Raw genomic sequence first — 24,053 nt, 5'->3', positions numbered from 1 at the left:
GCAAACGGCTCCGCAAAGCTTTTCTCAATTTCCTGGTTCAGGGTCACGGTCAGCGAAAAGTGTGAAGCGGAAGAAGTCGAAGTCCAACACTCGCTACTCTGGGCAAACCTCCTAACCATCTCCACCTCGGGCCTGCGACCCAGAGAGAAAACTGGCTACGCATATTTCTCTCCGATACTCAGTTTGCACAAGCACCCTGGGAGGCCGAGTCGGTTTAAAACAGGCTGGGGGTGGGGCGGATTCTCTCTCTGAATGTCCCCGTCCACGTTTCCCTCCTTCCCCCTGAAAAGAGGAGCAGGGAGACGTCTGAGAGTAAAAACTGACAGAGGACTCAGACAAGCATCATCCGTGGGAAATCCAGGGCTGGATTCCCGTTAAAGAGCCTGAAACCGATGGAAGATGTGGTGAGGGCGGCGTGGCCACCGCTGGTCCCCGGATTCGGAACAGTTGCCACACTTGGGTCTTCACTCTCACACGGCCACCTCACCCACCTCTGTCACTCTCCTCTGACCACACGCACGCGCACGCAAATGGACGCCTGCCGGGCGCAGAGCCCTCCGCCGCAGCAGCGCGCTCTGGCTGGAACCTGCGAAGCCATCACGCACGCTTGCTATCTGTGACCGCGTGTTCCCTGGAGAAGCAACAGCTCTTATTTTCATAGCACTTTTCCACTCGTAGAGTTAATTTTATACTGTGTTTCACAATTTCTATTACTATGAAAACCTCGTCTTCTCCCCGCCCCCCCCCCCCCGTTGTCTTTTAACCTTAGAGCTTACAACTGTCCATAAACCACCCCGCAGTTTCTCCACCCCGAGACTGTGTTTCAGTGGTGTGGCTCGCTGCCCCTGATGCGTGCACTTGGCCGTCTTTATTCACAAGTCCATGGCTAGCCCTGTGGGAACTGCTGTCCACAAACCCTCCCTCAGTTTCAACGAAGAATTAAATTTGCTGACCCGCGTGGGGAGAAGAAAAAACCGCTCTGCTGGTGGATTAATGTGGCTGAACAGTTTGATGCCTCTGCAGCTGTGGGTGGCACCTGATGTAAGCGGGCGGGGGTGGGGGGACACTGGACTCCAACCTAGGCCTGGGTCTCGGTCCTGGATCTGCTGGGTGACTATGGGTAGAACACTTCACCTCTCTGGTCTCAACGTTCCTTGATCGTTATAGAAGGAAATGGGGTAAATTACCCTTTCTGGAGTCTTCCAATTTTAATATGATGATGCTGTGAATTCTTCATCAGCTTAAATCAGCAAGCTGACAGTTACTTCGATTTCCGCTACAATCCAGTGGGTGGGTGTTCGCATCTCTACACAGGTGAGGAAACTGAGGCTCAGAAAGGTTCAAGGACTTGATATAATCCCTCAACCAAGGAGGAGGCAGAGCCAGGATCTGAACCTGGGTTGTCTGCCTCCACTGTCACGTAAGTGGTATCGTCCCTGCTTCAAATACAGCCTTAACTCTTTATTACTCTTTATATACAGATTTGGGAGACAGGTGTCCAGCATGGTGGCATCTGGATCTGACGGCTTCCTTTACTAAAAGGGAACCACTCTGAACGTTTCTTTCCTCTTAGGGGGCACAGACCTGGCCTCTTTCAACCAACGGGTTGGGATTGAATGGCTTTCACTTAACTTGGAACATTTTTTTGGCACAAGTTAAGGTCTGCTTTCTCTGTTGTTCTTCCCTCTGATTCCAAAGCATTGGTGCTTCTAAAACATTTGTTTTTCTTCCTTCTCCAAATGAAAAGGCAGGCCACCTGCGTCTCTTTTATAATTACACAAATAACACATTTTTTACAGGGGCCTGTTTACAATGTAACACTCATTAGGCGAGAAACCCAAGTTGCCATCCCAAGAAAGAAGAATCACAATAAGTGGCAGTTATTAAACACACTCCAGGTGGACCAAGTTTGGAACGCCAGGACGCCCGGGACACCGAGAGTTTATCAAATTCAGAAAACGAGCCTTTTTCCCCCAGACCTCTTCCTTCAGGAACAGGAAGCTAAACTAAGCCCTGGGCAGGGGCACGCAGGCCCCACCCAGGCCTAGAGGAAATTTGGAAGCCTGTTCGCTACCTTTCTTCTTTTTAATTTCCTTTGACTGGGACCCTGAGCGCAGCTCGGCAAGGAACCTGACTTCCCAGCGGACGTGCTCCTGAGTGAGGCCTTCTTTGGGGGATGCTGGCTGCACAACCAGGTTGGGTTTGAACCTGCAGGGGCTCCCCGTGGCGGCCCCGGGGGCCAAACGCAGCCCACGGGTTCCCAGCCCGGGGCTGACAGGCCCTTTAGTCCCCGGATGACCCCTTGCCGCCTCTCTGAATCCTTGCCCCCAACTCGGCCGCAGTGCTCCCGCTCCTTCCTCGCCCCAACCTTCCGCGGCTCCCACCCGGACCCCTACAACCCAGCAAGTAGTTATGTTTTGTTATTAACTGCTCTCTGTAGCCGTGCCTAGACACTCAGTGGTAACCCGGGTCTGTAATCCAGGGCAGGGACCACATCGTTAACTTGGGTGGCAGGTAACCTGTGCTCGAGGCTGGTGCTGGTGCCGGGGCGCCTTCCCGTCCGAGGGCGCCGTCCCCAGCGGACACTACCTGGCTTTGCTCCCTAAACCAGGGCTCATAACGCGTGTTGCAGGTGGACGTCATGTATTTCTTCTAGGTCATTTTTTTAAAAGTCCAACACTTCACTAATTTGAAAGTAGTACCTTGGATATTTTTTTTTCTTTGTGGTTGTATTATGTTTTCCTAATGTTCTTCAATAATCATAAAGTTAGAGACTATCAGGGAGTTGTCTTTGGGCGACACATTACATACACAAATACTAATGAAAACTGATGATAAAAAAAGGTTTTAAGTAAATTTACGATTTTATTTTGGCCCGCGGGTTGGATACCCCTGAAACTTGAAAGCAAAGAACAGTCTGGGTTTAATCAAAGCCCAATGCAATGGAAATAAAACGATGCTGTGGTGCCATCTAGTGGCCGTGAGACAGAAAGCCAAGATGGGACTGAGGGCTTGGAACTACCCACCCAGGGCAAGTGCGGCTCCCCACCACCTGCCAAGCTTTGGGGAGAAAAGGAGGCTTCTTCCCCTTTCCCAGAATCCTTGAGGTCTCCAGGGAAAGGTTGGGTGGGCAGTCTGTCCTCAATCAGAGACAGGTGGGGGGTGTCACTCCCCCCTCCACTGCCTTACCAGGCAGTAATTCTGAGCCCTTGGAGAAAGGAGCGGGGGACGGGATGTGGGGGAAGGAGGTGATTGCCATCCACTGGCTGGCGGGAGCACCCAGAGCAGCCTGTGACGCTCCCAGGACCTGCACCCACACATCTGACAGCAGACAGGGCAATGGGAGGGGCTGCCGAACCTTCCAGATTCGCAGGAAGTAGCATACCTCTGATGCTATATTCAGATCACCCCAGTGAGTTAAATAAATTTTAGCGGGACAAACAATCCCGGCTAGAATCCGTAAGGCACGGAGGTCCCAGGACAGGTGTCACCGGGGCAGGTGTGATAATGGACACCGTTCCGACACACGGACAGTCTCATCCGTTGCCTACGGGGTCTCTGACAGCACCCACGTTTCTCAGGAAGTCTCGCTCGGCAAAGCGGTTCAGGGGAGCGGTGAAAGGTGGCAAACGCCGGTGCCGTCCTGTCCTTGTGACAGGAGAACAGAAATGTCGTCACCCCTTTTCCTAGCAAGAGGGCTCGGCTCAGTGGTTCCTGGATGACTTCAGCCACCCCTATGGTGCAGGTGCCACTCTCCTCATTGTCTCCCCTTCAGTGTCTACTTCCCAGGCACCTCCTGAGTCTGGGTGCCCCATCTGCAGCCCCCACTCTCACCTGAAGAACCGTGACCGCCCCTAACTTGCCTCCCCTCCCACAGGGCCCCCCTTCAGTGCATTCCGCACAGAGCAGCCCTCTGGGTGTTCCCGTGTGTGTGTAATGGACCACGTCACCAAAACCCCTTAGTGACTTCCCGTCCTTGGGATCGATTCTAAATCCTTAATGTGACCTGCAGATGATCCCTTCTAAACTCTGGCCCCTGACCGTTTCCCCCGCCTCCTCTCTGCCATTCCTCCCCAGGCCACATCCTGCCAGCTGGGATGACCCTGGGCCGCACCTGCCCCCTCCCCTCCACAGCCTCCCCCTTCCCATCAACTTTCGGGGCACATGTCACGTCTCCAGGGGGCCTTCTCGGACCACCCAGACCCGGCTGGGTGCTCTTTATAATTTTACTTCTCCAGGGCCCTGCTCTGCCCCATCCTAGGGCCATCACGCCGCAACTACGGGCTCCAGGTCTTCTCTACAAGACCCTGAGAGTCTGAGGCAGGGGGGCCTGCTGATCTTGTTCACGGCTGCAGCCCCAGAGCCTAACACAGAACCTGGCGCATAAAGGCAGCAGCAGAGAGTGGGGACTGAGGGTTCGAGAGGCAGCTGTGCATGCAGGTTCAAATCCTGGCTACGCCACTCATCAGCTACTTGGTGTGAGGGACTTACCCTCACTCTGTCACTCCTTAAATATTTAACGAATGAACAAAGTAATAAATGGATGACCAAAAAATGGCATCTCCAATGGCTACTTTTAAAGCCAGTAATACTTTCCTAGAGGAAAGAAACTTTCACCTTCTGAAGTAGAACACAGAGGGAAAAATCGGAATTTTAAGGGTACGTAACAAATCCTGATAGAATTTTATTCAAGCGGCCTCCTTAGCAGGTGGCCAGCGTAGCAACTAACACGTGGGTCCGAGCTGGCCTCGTGCAGGCAGAGACAATAAGCAACAGACATTTCAGTCTCTGGAAGATGAACACATTCAACTGCCATTTAGCGTAGCTCGGCATTGTTCAATCATTCAACAATCACGTCTTACTCCTCCTGCAACCAAAGGAAGCGACTCACTGTGCTGACAGCTCTGTTGGGGCAGGAGACACGAGCGTTGCGGGTGCCTGGAGAGAAACGGCCTCCCCACGCGAACAATCCTGGTCTCACTTAGATGCCAAGGTCTGGCGACACACGGTCCTAGCGGTGTTCAGTAGTTACTGCCTGCGCTGCTCTGCCCTGGGTAATGTTCCTACTCGTTCCTTTTACATGTTATTTAAGTTTCCTCTATGCTAAAAAAAAATAATAAATCAACTAAGCAGTTCAGAAAAGGGAATTTAATTTAAATACTTGGCTTACTGCTTCTTTTGGGAACATGAGGCTTGATGTCGACCTTGACCGTGCTATGAAAAAGGTACAGTGAACTAGAAGACAGAAAATTATCCCGGCTCATCTACGTTTCCAAAGGACTTAAGAGGAAACAACACCCACGCCACAGAGCACGTGCAGTTTTGCAAAATGATGGGTTTTTAAGGCAGAGGCCTTTACACGGGGTGCTGGAAGGATTTCCAAAGGGTCAGTTTTGAGGGAATTAATGGCCACAACCTCATCTTCCACTTGTGTTTCTCCTAAAACTGGCCTGGGTAAGACACCACCTCCCCTCTCCCAGCCTCCCACCTCCCCCTACGTAAAGGAAGGGCAGACTCCTCACCCACCCTGGACCTTGGCTGATGACAAAACCTCCCCATCCTCTGACAAAGGGATGCTTCAGGTATGCGTCCCTGAGTCTCCTTGAACCAGGCACTGGGGTGGGGCTCCCGGCTGCCACAGGAGTCTGGGAAGGGCGCAGGGAGGCGTTAGAAATGGGGCTCTCTGGGGGCACGCCGGGCTGTTTCAAATTCAGTTACATGCTGAGAACATGTAGACGGCAGGGTGGAATGGGAATGATGTGACTTTTGCATAATAACTTCCCATCCCTGATTATTCCCACAGACAGCGCCACCGTGGAGCTGAAGGCCTGTGAGAGCAGAGCACACACAGACCCCAGGAGGTGACCACAGCGTCGGGCTGGTGCCCTTCCTCCCGCCGTCCCTCCCCCTCCCCCACCCGCCCCAGAATGAGAGTTCGGGAAGCAGATGGGTGTCACAGGGATGCCCCACCGCACATTTATCGAACAGACAGACAAATGCATCAGGCCTTTACTGCCTGAAAACAAGTCTGGCCTGGCTGGCTGGTTCCATAAGGAGAACTGCCTTTGTTAACTGGATTACACAGGGATACTTTCCACAAATGAATGAGCTACATCTGCAGCACACAGGTCTTAACGACGACAACAACAATAACAACAACAACGACAACAACAAAATACATATATATAATCTATATGAAGTATATATACAATATGTATATATATTTAAAAGCATGGGCTGAAAAGCATTTTCCAAAAAAGGACCCTAACAAATGTTCGTTAATGCTACTGTAATGATCTTATCTTTGTGGCAGTATTTAGGTTAAACAAGTTGCCTCAAAAGTGAAAGAGAAACCGTTGTTTGAGAAGTTTCAGTAAAACCTTTGTGTTCAAGTCCCAGAAACTGAAACTACAAATGTCTCTAAGGGCTGAGTAACAGTTCTTTGAAAGTCAGGTAGTTTCCAATTCTTAATTTTCAAAACAATTGAAGGAGGAGCTAATTGAGTTGTCATTCTCTGGCACGGAACTTGGAAGGAATTCAAAGAATTAAGAGACATTATTATAACAACACTCCTGCCGCTCCACGTATTTATTCATGGTTTCTCAGCACTTCTATCTCTACAAATAAAAAAAAAGAAAAAAAAAAGAGGTGATTCTACCCTCTGTCTTTCTAGCAATAAGTATTATTTGTGCATTTATTCATAAGCCAGCTTTAAAAGCCAACCTGTTCCATCGTAAGTTGCAATTGCAATGCAGTTTCCACTTAATAATTACTTTGGTGCTTAACGATTTAATAATGCGGACAAATAAAAGGGGTCCCACAGAAAGTAACCCCTTCTATGGAAAGGGTGATCGGACCATAAATTCCAAACTGGGCAGGTCATGGTAGGCAGTCCCACCTCAGGCCTAGAACTTCTTTTGTGCCTTTAATGACTTTTCTTTTTTTTTTAAATTTTTTTTAAGATTTAATTTATTTATTTTTAGAGAGGGAAGGGAGAGAGAGAGACAGAGACAGACATCAATGTGTGGTTGCTGGGGGTCATGGCCTGCAACCCAGGCATGTGCCCTGACTGGGAATCAAACCTGCGACACTTTGGTTCGCAGCCCGGGCTCAATCCACTGAGCTATGCCAGCCAGGGCTATTTATTTTTTAATTACAGTTAATGTACAATATTACATTACTTTCAGGTGTACAATATAGTGAGTAGACATTTATGTAACTTACACAGAGACCACCCCAATAAGGCTTTGCCCGCCTGGCACCATACATACTTATGACGATGTTATTGACGTGTACGTCTCTTTCCCTGTGCTGCACTTTACATCCCTGTGACCACTTTTATAACTGGCAATCCACACATCTTATTTCCTTCCCCTTTTTCACCCATTCCCGAAACACCCCTCTCATGTAGCAACTAACTATCAGAATGTTCTTTGTATCTGTTCCTGTTCTGTTTGTTCCTTTATTTGTTTTTTGGGGGATTCCACATATAAGTGAAATCACATGGTATTTGTCTTTGCCTGCCTGACTTACTTCACTTAGCGTAATACCCCCTCGGTCATCCAAGTTACTGCAGATGGCAAGGCTTCATTCTTTCCTATGGCTGCATGATACTCCGTTGCACGTATGTTCCACGTCTTCTTGGTCCATTCTTCTATCAGTGGGCACTTAGGATGTTGCTTTCACATTTTTGGCTATTGTAAATAAAGCTGCAATGAACACAGAATGCATATGTCTTTTTGAATTAAGTGCATTGTGTTTCTTTGGATAAATAGCTGGGATCTGAATTGCTTTGCCTTTGTTTTAAAGTCCGTTTTGTCTGGTATACGAGGGGAGACCCAAAGAAAACTGGGATTAGCTTCCGGAGGGTGGGCCCCTGGAGGTACAGGCTTCCCCCACAGGTGGGCGTTCTAGGAGCCCATCTGTATCAGTGGACCAGCTGGCATTGTTGTGAGAAGGCTGCACAGAGCTTTGGCGAATTTTTTTTGAAGACTCTTTCAATGAGTTTGCCCATTTCATGATGGGTGATTTATGAGCTCACCTGCCCACACCGCGTTGAGTGTTCAGCAGTTTCGACCAAAAAAAGCATGACCCCATGCCCCACCCTCCCTATTCACCTGATTTTGCCCCAAGCAACATTTTTTTTTGTTCGTTTCCCTGGATGAAAAAAGTCCTCAAAAGGAAACATTTTGACAATGTGGAAAAGGTGAAAAAAAATGGCAGAAGCACTAAAAAGCAGCAAAATTCACAAGTTCGAAAATGGTTTTGAGCAATGGAAAAAATGTCTTCATAGGTGTATTGCATAACATGGAGAGTGTTTTGAAGGTGACTGAAGTTTGAACATGTAAGAATACACAATTTTTTATAAATAAATTCTGGGGGTTTTTTGGTTCCCCTCGCAAGTACTGCAACCTCAGCTTTTTTTTATTCATTTCCATTTGCATGAAATATCTTTTTCCACCACTTTCAGTCTTTGCGAGTCTTGTGCTATCCTCTCTTTTGATGGGAGCAGTTAGTCCATTTACATTTAAAGTAATTATTGATGGGTATGTAGTTATTGCCATTTTATCATTAATTTTTCTTCTTCTTAAAGAGGACCCTTTAACATTTCTTATAATACTGGTTTGATGGTGATGAAGTCCTTTCGGTTTTTTCTTGTCTGGGAAGCTCTTTGTCTGTCCTTCAGTTCTAAACAATAGCCTTACTGAGTGATCTGTGTTGTAGATCCTTGCTTTTCATCTCTTTAAATATTCTGTGCCAATCCCTTCTAGCCAGCAAAGTTTCTGTTGAGAAATCAGCTAACGGTCTTATGGATGCTCCCTTGTACGTAACTGTCTTTCTCTTGCTGCTTTTAAGATTCTCTCTTTGTTTTTAACCTTTGACACTTTATTTTTTCTTTTTTAAAATATTTTATTTATTTATTTTTAGAGAGGGAAGGGAGGGAGAAAGAGAGAGAGAGAAACATCAATGTGAGGATGTTGGGGGCCGTGGTCTGCAACCCAGGCATGTGCCCTGACTGGGAATCAAACCTGCGACACTTTGGTTCACAGCCCGTGGTTCACAGCCCACACTCAATCCACTGAGCTACACCAGCCAGGGCTGACACTTTAATTATGATGTGTCTTGGCATGGACCTCTTCGGATTGGTCTTGTTTGAGACTCTCTGTGCTTCCTGGACTTCTATGTCTATTTCTTTAGCCATATTATGGAAGTTTTTCATCATTATTTCTTTAAAAAGGTTAGCAATTTCTTGCTTTTTCTCTTCTCTTTCTGGTACCCCATGAGGCAAATGTTGGTACATTCCATGTTATCCCAGAGGCCACTTTTTAAAATTCTTTTCTCCTTTTGCTGTTCTGATTTGGTGTTTTCTACTACCTTGTCTTCCAAATCACTGATTGGATCCTCTGCTTCATCTAATCTGCTCCTTCCCACTAATGTGTTCTTCACTTCTGACTGGTTCTTTTTTATGTTTTCTATCTCCATTTTTATGTTGCCTGTCTCTTCATTCAAGTTCTCACTGAGCTCATCACCTCTTTCCCCAAGTTCACTGGGCATCCTTACGACCATTGTTTTGAACTCTGCACCTGGTAGACTGCATTTTGTTCAGTTCTTTTTCTGCAGTTTTGTTCTTTCCTTTCATCTGAGACATGTTTCTTTGTCTCCTCATCTTGGCAGCCTCCCTGTTTCTTTCTGTGCATCAGGGAGATATGCTACGTCTCCCAGTCCCAACAGAGTGACCTTCCAGAGTATGTGTCTTATGGGGCCCAGTGGTGCAGTCTCCCTGGTCACCTGAGCCACGTGCTCCCAGGATGTCCCTTGTACCCTCCTGATTTGGTTAAGCCTTGATTGCTTTTGGAATGTCAGTGGGTAGGACTGACCCGCAGGCTGACTGGCTGTGAAGATTGGCTTTGACTGTAGCAGGCGAGCTACCATGTGGCACCTGACCCACTGCTGCAGAATTCCCTTTAGCATAGTTCTCATGCCTGCGGAGCCTACCCTGTGGGTATGCTGTTTGTGGAGCTAACTGGGTGGTGCGCTGGTGTGGTCTGAAGCCAGCCACTGGATGTGTTAGTTTGGAGGCCTCCTGGGAGGTGCTCTTGTGCAGGCAAAGGTAAACTGATACCTGTGCCCACCTGGAGCCACCTGGCAGGAGCTACGAAGTTACCAGTGGTTGGTCGCTGCCTGTCCTGGGTTTGCAGGCACCTGAGAGAGGCTCTGCTGCCAACCGAGGCCAGATGCCATTACTGCCAAGCTTGGGGTCACTTGGCAAGAGGTACAGGGCATGCTGGGGCTAGACACTGCTTATTTCTGAGGGGTTTGTGGACTTCTCAGAGATTTTATGAAAGTCCTCAGCGCAGGCTCAGGCCAGCTGCGGGTAAAGAAAAGCTGCTGAAAGAGGTTCCAGCCTGAGAGTCAACTGCGTCTCAGGGAATTCCCTGGGGTCTCAGGGAATTGCCAGGGTGGGTGAGAGCAGTGTGAGCCTGGTTAATGGAGACTCAGACAGACAGGCTGGGTGGGGGAGGGCTCAACAAAGGAAGAGGGGTGCCTGCCCTCTGCCCCTCTCTCTGCCACTCCAGCCCTTGCCCCGAAGCCGAACAGTTCAGTTCCTCCCTGTATGCCCCTGGTGCTTTCCCCGCTGCTGTCCCTAGTCTGGAGCTCAGAGTGAGTGAGTCTGTACTCAGCCCTGTAAGAGGACACCTGGGATGCCAGCAGCCCCCCGTTTCACCTGGACGGAGTCCCCACTGATTTTCACAGCCAGAGGTTTACGAGGACTCCTCTTCCTGCACCGGTGTTCCGGGCTGGGCGTCCTCGCCCCTCGGGGGGCACATTCCAGCTGAGATATCCCTCCGGACTCCTAACCGCCACAGGCGGGTGTGGGGCCAGCCTGTCCCGCATCTCCACCCCTCCTACCAGTCTCAGCGTGGCTGCTGCTTTACGTCCTTAGTTCAGGACTTCTGTTCAGCCGGATTTCAGGTGACTCGGAATGACGATGGTTCTGTAGTTGTAATTTTGAGTGGTCTGGGGAGGTTCTGAGTACCACGCTTACTTCTTCAGTGGAAGGTCTTCAGCCAGCCCTTCCATTGCTCTTGTGTGTCTAGGTTAACACGTCTTTGAAACGCCAGAGGTAACCCTGGAAAGGGGGTGTTAACCCTCAAGAGAACACACCATCTTAACTGTCCTGCAGTCCAGTCCCGGCCTTGCATTCTCCACCTCCAGGTGTTTCCTTTCTTAATTTCAAATGTGTAAACGCAGCTGTGAAACTTATTTTCCCAAGAGTCTGAGATCTTGCTCCTTGGCATATGTTGTGAGTTTGTCTCAAAATAAACACAAAAATTCTCTATTGTCAACATTTCTTATGTGGACAGTAACACTGATGATTTATCAATGCTTATTTGTTTAGAGCAACTCTGAATTAATAGCTGAAAAAGTAACTTAATCTAGGAGAAATGAACACTATGGATTTCGATTTCACTGGAAACACTTAAAGGAATGTTTTTTTAAATGTCATTATTTAGGATACACCACTCATTTTCATAACTTCTAGGAAGCACACCAAAAGACTTTACTAAGACTTATGAAATGACTGTCACATAATTTCTGTTTCTCTTTCACTTAGAGGTGACCTGCTTAGCCCAAATACCCACACAAGTCGGGAAACTGAAATATTATTACATTTCTGCAACTATTTTGTCATGTACTTTATGCATTACCTTAAAAATGTACGAGGGGTGTGTGTAGTGTTACCTTGTTTGGGAGTGTCTGTGAGCAAAAGCATTTGAAGGCCACCGCTCTGAAGGGCCTGCAATGGGGAATGGTCCGGCCTGGACCAGCTGACTAATGGCGTGGAAGAGTTTTCCGGAGTTGGAACTGTATTTCACGGCCATTTCGCTGGGTATTCTTGACCCTCGATGGCAGCCAATGCCAATGGGATTCGGGTCCAGGATGCTATGGTCTTCCCACTATCCAAGTGTGGTCTGGGATGGTTGACCCGAGGCTCTCTCTGGGCTGTTGCAGGGGGCCAGGCTGCCCCTCCTCCCCAGGGCTTCCCCTCCTGAGCACTGCTTGGGAGCACTCCCTACTCTGAATCTTAACCCCCCTGTGGCTGTCCCCCGCCAATGGGGCCTGGCAAGAAGTCTGAAGCTTCTGACCCACAGACTGCCCCTGCCTATTGCCAGGAAGCCCCACCCACTCACCCCTCTGTGACCCTCAACTTCGAAATGGAAAGCTCAGCAGAGCCATTAAGTGAGCAGAGCTGATACAAAGCGGGTTCTAATCTCATCTAATCTCAGCTCTGTCATTGATTTATTTATGTTTTAAATTAATTTATTTCTTAAAGGTTTTTTTAATGTTTTTTTTTAAGGGATGGACTGTTTTGTTTTTTTTTAAGATTTTATTTATTTATTTTTAGAGAGGGAAGGAAGGGAGAAAGAGAGAGAGAGAAAGAGAGAGAGAGAGAGAGAGGGAAACATCAATGTGTGGTTGCTGGGGGTCATGGCCTGCAACCCAGGCATGTGCCCTGACTGGGAATCGAACCTGCGACACTTTGGTTCGCAGCCCGTGCTCAGTCCACTGAGCTACACCAGCCAGGGCTATTTCTTAAAGGTTTTTTTTAAAAAGATTTTATTTATTTTTAGAGAGGGGAAGGGAGGGAGAAAGGGGGGGAGGGAAACATCAATTTGTGGTTGCCTCTTGCACACCCCCTACTGGGGACTTGGCCTGTAACCCGGGCATGTGCCCTGACTGGGAATTGAACCAGTGACCCTTTCATTTGCAGGCCGGTGCTGAATCCACTGAGCCACACCAGCCAGGGCTCAGCTCTGCCATTCATTAACTATCATTAGAAAGGCAAGCTATTAAACCCTCCTAGCACCTCAGTTTCCTTACCTATTAAATGGTTATAAGGACTACATGTGATACCGAGCTGATGGTGTACAAGAGTTTAACAAATAAGAAGATTACTATTATTATTCAATGTAAGATTTGGAATTTACAAGTGAACTCAATCAAGGAAACAGTGGGACTCAGCGGACTCCCTTCAATGGAGCGCCTCGGAGGGGGTGGGGCGGGAGGGAGCCCAGGCTCCGCTCTGAGGGCTGGGGCTGCCGATCGCCTCTGGCAAGGACAGCCCCTCACTCCTGGGCAGCTGCCACCCAGGTACACAACCACCAAGCAGGGACCCCCGTGGCTGTTTTCCCCCACAGCTGGGCTTGTCCCAGAAACACAGGAGTGTACACGGGGGACCCTAGGGCTGTCACAGAGCCAGCAGGGTCCTTGCTAACCTCCCACGCGCAGCATACACCCCTTCCCCTGAGCATGCCCCTCCCTGTGGGTGCCCGAGACAGCAGAAGCGGGGCAGGCCAAGGGGCCCGGGGCCCCCGACTGGCCCAGCCAGGGAGGAAACCCACCTGAGCAGTGATGAGACAAACGAGGACCGGTCTGGCCTGGCGTCCACTGTGTCATCACTCCCCGAATCCCCAGCTCCCTGCTTCCCCGCAGAGCCTTGGCCTTCATCGTCTGCCATCTGGGAGGAGAAAAACAAAACAGGAAATTGGGATCCAGTGTGGTGTCTTTAAACAGCACTCCTTAGGTGCCACTGTTTTCCCCTCAGCCTAGAGACGAGCCGTCTTGAACACGGAGACTCCAGGCCTGGGCTCCCACCCCATCAGCTCATTCACAGGCTCGAATGCCGACTCTGTTTCAGGCACTGTTGCAGAGAGGGGGACACAGTGGGGAGGACAACCAAGTCCCCACGACATCCAGCGGCCACGGCTCTGTTAAGTGTGCCCTGAGTGCGAGGAGCTGGGGAAGGCCCTTCGAGGTCTGAGACAACAAGAAACTCCCCCCAGTTCCTGCCAGGTGACGAGGTGCTCATCCTCTGCCTGCACGGCTCAGAGACCCAGTGCAAGACAGGAGCGCACTGCAGCATCAGGCTCTCTCTCTGTTTCTCATGGTTTTTCACGGTTTTACCCAAAACGGATGTCCTCAAATCTATCTGAGGCTCAGTCATCTTCAAGAGACTCCTGTGATCTAAAAGTTCAAATCTAACCCCATGTCCTTGGATGTCAAGGCCCTTCGAACTACGGCCCACTGCCCGCTTCTCAGTAACGTTTTACTGGAATAGTCACACCCGTTCATTGACGAATCGTCGGTGGCTGCTCTCCCCACCACAATCTGAGCTGAGTAGCTGTGACAACAGGTAACAGCGCCCGTGAAGCCTACACGACTCACGAGCTGGCCCTTCACAAAACGGGCGTGCTGACCCCTGATCCGGGGAAACTGTCAGCCAAGAGGATCCCCTACTCACCTACTACTCCCTCTGCGCTGAGAAACGAACAGTGTAGGGATAGAAACTCAGATTTGTTACTGGTTTATCAACGTTACTTTTTCAGTACTCCCAATAACACTGTCAGATCATCCTTACGACCAATAACACTGTTCGATCAGCCCTCCGATAACTGCCTTTGGACAGATGAGGAAGTTGAGGCTGAAAAAGGTTAATGACTTGTCGCAGGTCACGTAACTCGAATACAGTGGGACTCAGGTGGAGGCCAGCAGCGAGCACTCCAGGCCACCCCTTGCCCTCGCACCATTAGCTCCCAGCTCCGGGGAGTCCCTGGGTGCACCATGCTCATTTCGGGTTCTGTCTGGGCTCATGGTTGGTTCTCTCTTCCGAGGAGTCACCGCCCACATATTTGCTGACCATGCCATCTTTGCCCCTGTGGTTTAATTCTCCATCTTCAGAATTCGGTGTAAATGGCACCTCTGCAGAGAGGTCCTCCTTGATGACTCCTATTACATCAACACCCTCCACCCACCCAATTCCCATTCCCTTTACAGCCCTGGTATTTGTCTTATCTATTTGCACTCTGCTTATTGCTTGGCTCAGACATGACAATGTAAGTTCATTATTGCGCAGGTGCCTGGCATGCAGGTGCCTGGTTTACTGAATGCATATTAAGTGAATGAAAAGCTGGGAAGAGAACTAGCTACAAGTGATGCAGCTCGTCAGAAGCAGAGCCTATTCTAGTGTCACTTCCCCTAAATCAACTCCCATTTCCTTTACCACAAAGGGATCGGCCTCAAGAATGAAGGGACAACTCTCCAGCCTGTAATCTCCACTGGTCCCAATCTCTCAGCCATTGCACAGAGCACTCCCGAGGTGTCAGGTGTAGGCGTGCATTCTGATGGGGCCCCCTCGGGCATGTCTGCACTTGACTGGAAAACAAGAAGGCACTGATCTGTCAGAGCATATTGTCTCCCAGAGCACAAGGAATGGCTTGTGGAAGGTGGAGGTGAGAAGGAATTCCAGAAGGATACCTCTGGGAGGTGTCCAAGACCGCAAAACATCCACCTAGTGGCCTTGAGATCTGAGTGGAATTGTCATGTCGCCTTCTAGCTCACCTTAGGGCTGAACTGGGCAGTGAGGGGAGAACTGAGAGGGAGGGAGACTTCCACACCAGATCTGTACGATGACCATTAGAAGCCAGGTGGCCTCCCTGGATCTCTGCAGGTCACAAACGCCCCTCCCATCGCCACCAATGTGTTTACAGCTTGGAGGCAGATGGGTTTTTCAGATTAGGACTCAAAATGTATCTCGAAAACAGAGATAACCCTATCCCCAGAGATAAGGGGGATCCAGGCACTCAGAATTGCTCAACAGCTTTTATTTCATTTCCTTAATATAGACTTAATTACCTTTCATTGTGGATTGGTATTTAGCAAAGCAGTAAAATATTTTCAAAATGAGCAAGTTTGAGTTACATAAGAGCCACCAGAAAAAGACACATTAACTTCAACACATGGTGTGAATGAAGCCTTGAGCCTTCGATGCCACTGTCTTAGAGGCTGAATCTGGGCAGTATGTTGATAAAATGGCGTGACCTTTATGTGTAAAAACCTTCTGCAAAATAGCTCTTTTAATATTGTTGGGACCAATGAGAAGTCATTTGATGAGTGTTTACTCCATGTCTATTGCTCCAGGCAGTGTGCTAGGGCCGGGAGGGGGGAGGGGGACTATACTTTGTAGCAAACTGGCCTGCTCCTGCCTTGTGTGGGAAGAGGCTCTGCTCCCCAGAAAAGCGTGCCACAGATGTCGGGCTGCTGCTGTGGTGTGTGCAGGGTACCAGGGGACCCAGCCTCAGGACGTGGGGGAGGTTCTCAGGGGAGGAGCTGTGTGACCTGAGATCTGAGAAGGGGAAGTAGGGGGTGGGGGTGGGGCGATGCAGGCAGAAGGAACTGCACACTTAAGAAACACCTAGCCTGCTCCATCAGAGGAAAGGCGCAGCTCATATACTTTCTTGGCCACTTGTAGTTACAGACCTTCGGCCGCCCATAGCTACAGAGGGGTGAAGTTCAGGCTGATTTCTACGGCTCTGTGGTGGGAGGCTTTCTAGAACTTCCCCTCCAAACACTAAGCCAGGAGGGTCTGCGTGAAACCCACACAACATCTTTCTGGGGTACTGCTGCCCACTGTCGGGGTGGACAGCAAACACCCCTTCTAACAACCTGCCGAATGTCTGTCTAAAACATGCCAGTGTGGTGGTGGGACTTGACTCTTTTAAATCTGTAAGGCCAAACACTCAGTGACTTTCTTATGCCCGGGAAGCTGGGCTTGATTTTCGAGTGCAATCAAGTTCACCCAGAACGAGGGCAGTGACCAAGTGGGGTGCCTGATCTCAGTCACATCACGTCAGGCAAGCCGAGACTTGGTGTTGACCCCTTCTTCCCATGTGTCCTCAGCCCATCAAGGAAATCCAGGCCTATCTCAGCTCTCCCGTGCCTGAAGAGGCCACATCTGGAGTAGCTTTCCTGTATGTGTTCCCTTCCTGGGGTGCAGGCTCCGAGAGCAGTCAGTCATTCACGGGACACTGCATACTCAATTGTTAAATACATGTACCTTCTCTTAAATACATTCATACATGATATACATAAAGCATTAATAGTACCAGGCACTCCAGGGTAGTTATTATTATGATTATTACTATTGCTGTTATCCACTATGACTCTATTTTGCAGATTGAGAGCTGATCTTAATCATCATTTTTTGTTCTAGGCACAGAAAAGTGCCAGGTACCACAGCAGGCACTCAATAAATATTTCCTTAAAAGTGTTCTAACTGAAATGTACTTAAAGTGTTTATGTTACTCAGTGTCCCAAAAGAACGGTTGATATGGGACACACAGCAGAACCAAAGGGACCCAGGGGAGGCCATGGAGAGCCCAGTCGTGGTGAAGAGCAGATCAAGGGTTAAACTGGCTGCTCCCCCTGTTAACCAGAGGACCCTGACCAAAGCATCCAACCTCTCCAAGCCTCCGTCTCTTCATCTGGAAACTGAGGCTGAATGGAACAATGCATGTAAAATGCTACGCACAGTGTGACCCATTCTAAATGCTCAATAAATATTCCCTATTATCACCACTGCCCGCACCACTCAAGACTATGAAAACATTCGACTGTCAACCTTCACTGCTATTTTAAAATAACATTCATATTTTAAGCAGCTTTTACAGACACTGAAAACTAAAAACGTTTTTGTCATTATTTCTATACACGCTTCACAGGCGAGTGGGTACACATCTGGTGGGAAATCGCTTCTCAGCTACTTACTGTCTGACCTTTTTTTTTTTTAATGGGGGGAGGGAGTGCAGCTGCTTCCTCCCAAAACTGATGTAATACCACTTGCACCCCACTCTTGGCCCAGTGAAGACAGTCCTCCTGTGAGGCTCAAAGAGAAGCAGCCCCTAGGACCCCCACCTCTCTCCCCCAGCACTGGGAGAAGAGGGGGCTCCGGGGGCATTCAAGTGCTGCACTGGCACCTGATACTCAGAGCATTGCTAGGAAACTGGAGCCTTTACCCCTCATTGCACAAGAAACTTTGATATCTTCGAAGAAAAGGCAGACGTGTACCTATGCATTACCTGTCTATCGAGAATGAAGGTCAGGCTGTATATAGGTCCTCAAGGAGGAAACAGACAGTAAGCAAACAAAAGTTAGCGCCCAGATGTCTGCCAGTCCAGAAGTTCAAGGAAAAAGGCCTGGGAATGACACAATCACCTACCAGTAAACGTACTGCCCCACAAACAGCAAACTTGAATACGCTAATGAAAGGTTGTAAGGTAACCCGGCAGCCTGAGAGTCCTGACTTTTTTCACTTCCTCAGGGGATCTTCAAGGGTCCTGCACAAGGGTGCCGGCGCAGTGCTGATCGTAGCCCACGTGCGGCATACTAAGCCCTGACAGAGGCGATCGGATGCTTCTATCCTCGCTGCAACCTTTAGCCAGGCCCTCCAAGCTGGCAAGCAGGGACGCGGGAACTGCAACGTGAGGGCTGTCAGCCCTGCGAGAGAACCGCTCCTTCCCTTCCAAACCCACCTCTCCTTTTCCAGCAGCACCGGGTGACGCAAGCTCGCTGGCTCGCAGGGGAGGTCAGGCGGATCAAAGCGAGCAATGCTGGGGACGCGGAGAGCCCTCGCCTCAAAGTTTCAGTGCAAGCGGTCGGGCCTCCTAGCTGCAAAGGACCGGCTCCTGGCAGCCTGGCAGCCTGGCAGCCCTTGCTCTAGGCGGAAGGAAGAACGCGCGGGACAGACGGGAGGACGGAAGAGGGGCTTAGGGGGAGGAGGTGCGCTGGGAAGCGGGAAAGACGAAAGGAGAGGCGGGAGCCGAAGTTACCGTTCCTCCGCGGCCAGAGCTTGCGGCCGCCTCTGTCCCTCCGCAGCTAGCGTCTGAGGCCACTCTCATAAAAACGAAAGTAAAAGCCGCCACGCTGGAGTGGGAGGAGTCGCCCGCGACAGTTCGAGGGGCCAGTGTCCCGACTCGGGACAGTGCGCTCTCCCAAGGGGCGGTGCGCACCGTCGCGGAAGAGAGCGCCCTGCAGCTGACGGCGAGCAACTGTCGTGCGCACCGTGTCGGGGCCGGGAACCGGGGCGCCCGATGCAGAACGGGTCGCGCGTTCCACAAAGTTAGTCGCGTGCATAGCCCAGAGAGAACACACCCTCGCAAAGTTGGTCGCCAGCAAAATGGCCTGGTTCACTGCTCACAGAATCCCCAGAGAGCTCCCTCCGCACAGCTGCCGCGCCTACCGGAGAGGGCGCAGGTCAAGTTTGCAGAGATGTCTGAGATCCTACCGCCCAGCTTACAGCGGAGAGGAGAGGGCGCTCTGCAGATTTGGCAGAGCTCCAACGCAGCGTTCTCGGTCACGCAAACGGTAGAGCCGGCCCCCAGGATTCCTGTCGCTAGAAGATGCGGGGGGCGAGGGGGGCGGTGCTCCTCAGAGCCTACCCCTCCCCTGCGCTCCCTTTCCGCTGCTGCCCCCAGTCTACACCTCGACTTGGGCCTCAGCACCAGTTCAAGGGCCCAGTTCCCACACCCTTACAGCTCTTTGCCAGACGGACCCTTGATCCCAGTCTTGGGTGGTTCGCACGCTCCCGGTGGCTCGGCGGGCACATCGGCATAAATTACCTTCTTCCAAGGCGGAGCCCCGCACGCTACTGTGGGATGCGCTGTGGCCTTCCGGGCTCCCGAAACTTGTTCCCACGCTGGGGAGTGGCTATCTTCGCAAGCGGGAGGTAGGATTCTAACTCAGCTTTCAGCAAGTTTCCACCTCAAATCACAGTCTACGTGTCCTGATGTAGCGCCCGAATCGTCCCCAAAATATTAATGAGCGCCCCCACGTGTCAGCCACTGGGTTTGTAGCCGTGAGTTAGTTTAAAATGTGAGACTGTGTGCTTCCACAGATGCCACTTCACTCCTACCTCCAAGCCACCCCCACTTCACACCAACGCATACACACACACACACGTCTTTCTTTATCCTTTTGGCCTCCAACGGAGACCTCCAATGCCTTTCTCTCCAGGACTCCTGGGGGGAGCAGCTAGTTAACTCAGTTGCACTGAGGTGTACATATTGGAGAAGATATTAGTTGTATTTCTACCAGAGATATTTGTTCGTAAAGAACTATCAACACCTGCCCTGGCTGGCATAGCTCAGTGGATTGAGCGTGGGCTGTGAACCAAAGTGTCACGGGTTCGATTCCCAGTCAGGGTACATGCCTGGGTTGCAGGCCATGACCCCCAGCAACCGCACATTGATGTTTTTCTCTCTCTCTCCCTCCCTTCCCTCTCTAAAAATAAATAAATAAAATCTTAAAAAAAAAAAGAACTACCAACACCAGGAGTGAAGGGAGAGAAACTTCGCGGTGTGACATCAGGCAAGAACCTCACCTTGTCTTATTGTATGCTTGCTTTTCTCTGGGCCTGAGGTTCATATTGTCTCTAAAGTCTCACCAGGTAAGGACAGTTCGTTGGTTTAAGAAAGACGGGTCCCAGACAAGTGTAAAGGAATGATTATAATTTATTAACTTATGTGAAAACCCTGAATTCCTTAATATTTTTCTTTCACAGGCAGTTATGCTCTTTCCCAATATGGCTGTTCTCTAGGCTATTTGTATCCACCCAATTCCCCCTTGAAATGAACATGCAATGGGATGATGCTAGGGGATGGGGCCTTTGGGAGGTGCTTGTTAATGAGCGTGAAGCCCTGGCAAATGGGACTAGTGCCCTTATAAAAGAGGTAGACAGAGCTTCCTGGCTCCTTCCACCTTGTGAAGACACAGAGCGAAGGTGTCCTCCGCAGCTGGGAAGAGGGCCTTCACTGGAACTCGACCCTGCTGGCACCTTGATCTTGGACGTCTAGCCCTCAGGACTGTGAGAATTTCTGTTGTTTAGAAGCTATCCAGTCTGCAGTATTTAGTTATAGCTGCCCAAACACAGCAAGGCAGCATGTAGGACTCATTAACACCCATGTTCCTGAAATGTTGGGGGTCACTTCCTTTGTTAAGGAATTCAGTTATGAATCGTTTGAGAAATGAAACATTTTAATAGTAAAGCAAATAAGTTGCTCTCGAATTCATGTATAATTTACACATGTAACGTTTTGCAGGGTATTCCCCTGAAATAGAGTGGAACCGTGCTAGATGCGGAAGGGGCCTCGGCAGTCAATCTCTCCGCTCATTTTCCGTGGAACCTCTGAGGCTCGGAGAAGTTGCCCACGTCACATACTTGCGAGCGGCAGAAGCAGGCGCACGTTGTGTTGGAGACATAATGAATTTTCCATCCATAAGGCTTTATCATAAATTATATCATGGCAACGTTCACAGGTGTCAAACACTTGAATTTATTGCTGGCTCGGGAATACAGTTTGAAGGATAACTTTCTTTTTTTAGTTCTTTACTGTGGGCTGGTGCGGGAAACCACAAAGGTGCCATTGTAAGGCTGGATTATCATCAAATAAAATGTAGTGTTAACGGATAAAATTGGGCGTATATGGAAGGGAAGAAATAATTTTGAATTTTTTCCTGTCTAATAATTATACTGACACTTAGAGTCTAAATGGTAATTAATCTCTTCCAACTGCATTTCCTGTGTCTCTCCAGCCTGGACCCGTGCTGTTATTCTGCGCTTCCTTTCCATACGCATGTGAGTAGAGTTTGAGTCTTCCTCCTTACGCTGGGAAAAAACCCGCATTCACTATTCGGATGGCTGCGCAAGGGCTGGCCTCATGGGTGCCCTCGGGCAGGTCTCTCTGGACCTTGCCTCTGGACTCGGCAGTGGCACCTAGCTCCGTGAGGGTGCTGGCCATGTCCACGTGGGCACAACCAACAGTGCCTTTGGCCTTCTGCTGCCTTTGCCTTTCCCTGTTGCTATGGAGGCGTGAGATGCTTTGGGACTCTGTGAATACATGGATGGCATGGCCCTGCAGGGGAGTGAACACCCCAAGGGGGCAAAACTTTCACCAGTGGGAGACAGAGGCCAGCAGATAAATGCTTCCTTCCTCTGTCAGATGTTCCTGAGTCGTAGCTGTTCAGATGGCCTCTTGGAAGATGGAGCTCAAGCGGTCCCATGCACTTCCTATCAGGCGGTGGCCACCTTGAGGACGAACTCTGCTATCGACTCTCCCTGCTCCATTCCTGCCCCTTGCCCCTGTTCCCTGGTGCACTTCCGAATCAAGTCCTTGCACGTAAGCCTTTGCCTCAGGTTCTGTTTCTGGGGAACCCAGGCTAAGACAGATGATGTCTGAGCCACTCCTGACGGCCAGAGGACCTCCTTGGCTAAGGCCCCCGTGGCCTGAGGTCATCACTGCGACGTGGGGAGGGAGTCGTCTGGATGTGAGGGGGAGGGATGGACACCAGGGAGAACTTGTCTGACCACAAGCAGGTGAGGGCTCTGTGTACCTGCCCCCGGCAATACGCGTTCACTAGGTCCTTAAACTGTCCCATCCGCAGCTCATTGCAGTTGTTTCTCCTCATAAAGTCTGACATCTAATTGGTGCCTTTTAAAAACTTAAGTGACGGTATAAGTCAAAGTTCACATCTTTCATTTTGGCAAGTTTTTTTCTAAGTCCTGTGCAAATGACTTTATTTATTTTTTTTTAAGATTTCATTTATTTATTTTTAGACAGAGGTGAAGGGAGGCAGAAAAAGAGGAAGAGAAACATCAATGTGTGGTTGCCTCTTGCACATCTCCTACTGGGGACCTGGCCCGCAACCCAGCCATGTGCCCTGGCTGGGAATTGAACCAGTGACCCTTTGGTTCAGAGCCTGCACTCAATCCATTGAGCTACACCAGCCAGGGAATCATTTTGGCAAGTCTTGTTTTCACAAGGCTGACCGAGGACATGTAGCAGCTATGGGTGCCATCAACCACCACCTCAGGCCGAGAAGAAGGAGCTTTTTCTTCAGCTGAACTCTGATAGTGGTTCCTTGTCCCTCCTGCCCCCGCCCCACCCCACCCCCTGCCCCGGATTGGGATGGAATTCTTTCTCAGTGATTATTGGGGCTTCCAGCCCTCTTCCTAGGTAAGGCATGAAAAATTCAGCAGAGCGGACTATTCGGGGAAAACTTCAGGTCTTCTGTTTTTGTCTTTGCGGTTCTCTTCACCCAGGCTGCCCTGCGTGTATTATGTTTCTGTGTGAGAGTCTTCCTGAGCCCGGAGTCCCTCAGGAGGTCCCCTTCCCTTCAGGTGCCGGGCCCCAGGGTCTACTATGGGGAGCCTCCGGCTGCACCCTCTGCTTAGTGCATGTGAACTTGCACTTCACTCCTCTTCACTTGCTTTGCAGCCTCCTTCTCCCCGCTGGCTCGCCCAACACAAAAACACCACTGACTTCCCTCCTGCTGCAGACTTTGCAACATACTAATCTTCTCAGAGTGTTTAGGCCAAGGGTCACTAATTGGTAGACCGCCAACCAAATACTGCCCAGGGCCCTGTTGTATTGTTTTGTTCCCAGTGTTTTACAAAACGGAGTTTCCTGTATAAATGCAGATACCGGGCTTCTCTGGAAAAATCGGAATATGGGCAATGCTGGGTACTCATGACAAACTGGCTGGGGTGTGTGTCCTTCCATTTGGGAAGGCTCCTACCATAACCTATGACTTCACCTCTGGCTCCTGTGGGCATTTTGGTGAGAATATTACATTTATTTCATTGATTCCAAGAATAGTTACTGAGCACCTTTTCCGTGTCCATCCTGGGAGTAACCAAGGATCCTGTTCTGATGGAAGGAGACAGATAACTTTAAAAAGCGGAGGCTCCGTCTTTAAGAGGTCAGTTCGTGGAACTGCTGTGAAGAACATAAGACGATGAGGGTTACAGCAGGTTGTGAGCTGAGGGGTAGGAACAGGCGAGGCACCGTCCCATGTAAACTTTCTGGAAGGTCTGTTTTATGGAAACATTTAGGTAGACGCTAAAGGCAATGAAGGGCTTCACAAAACCAGAAAGAGGAGGTGAGTCTCCAAGTCGCCCAGCGTCAGGCCTGGGAGGTGAGGAAACCCACAGGCCTGTTTTGGAACACCGACATCCAGAGGCCCAAACCCCGAGGGTTCTCATTTGTTCTTATTTTTTTTGCATTCTAGCAGAAGCTACACAGAAATTAATATCTTATACTCTGTTTTCAGTTGTCAATATTTTGTATTACATAAAGCTGGGATTCAAGTGTGGTGTTTCACCCTTCCCTCGGAGTGAATCAGTCCTGCTTTAGCGCCCATATTTCTGGGAGCTGGCC

General features: G+C 49.8%; 1 protein-coding gene across 3 annotated transcripts in view; it reads right to left on the bottom strand.

Moving 5' to 3' along the window:
• CASP7 (caspase 7) overlaps window positions 1-19,607 on the bottom strand; it is a 34,413-nt gene extending 14,806 nt beyond the window's left edge. Inside the window, exons 1-2 of one of the 3 annotated variants that reach the window (XM_045854013.1) lie at window positions 19,458-19,607; window positions 13,407-13,522 (exon numbers count right to left, since the gene is read on the bottom strand). In XM_045854013.1, coding sequence (XP_045709969.1) covers window positions 13,407-13,522 — 116 coding nt within the window. In that variant the 5' untranslated portion in view covers window positions 19,458-19,607. Of the gene's footprint in view, window positions 1-13,406; window positions 13,523-18,371; window positions 18,560-18,668; window positions 18,944-19,457 lie in introns of those variants that run through there. The other 2 variants (XM_045854012.1, XM_045854014.1) reach the window with 2 other exon arrangements.
• Window positions 19,608-24,053: the final 4,446 nt, after the last annotated feature.

This window comes from Phyllostomus hastatus, unplaced genomic scaffold (assembly GCF_019186645.2).
Source record: "Phyllostomus hastatus isolate PE091 unplaced genomic scaffold, TTU_PhHast_1.1 phas_scaffold_1066, whole genome shotgun sequence".
Classification (NCBI taxonomy): Eukaryota; Metazoa; Chordata; class Mammalia; order Chiroptera; family Phyllostomidae; genus Phyllostomus; species Phyllostomus hastatus.
This window is presented reverse-complemented; position numbering and strand designations above follow the sequence as displayed.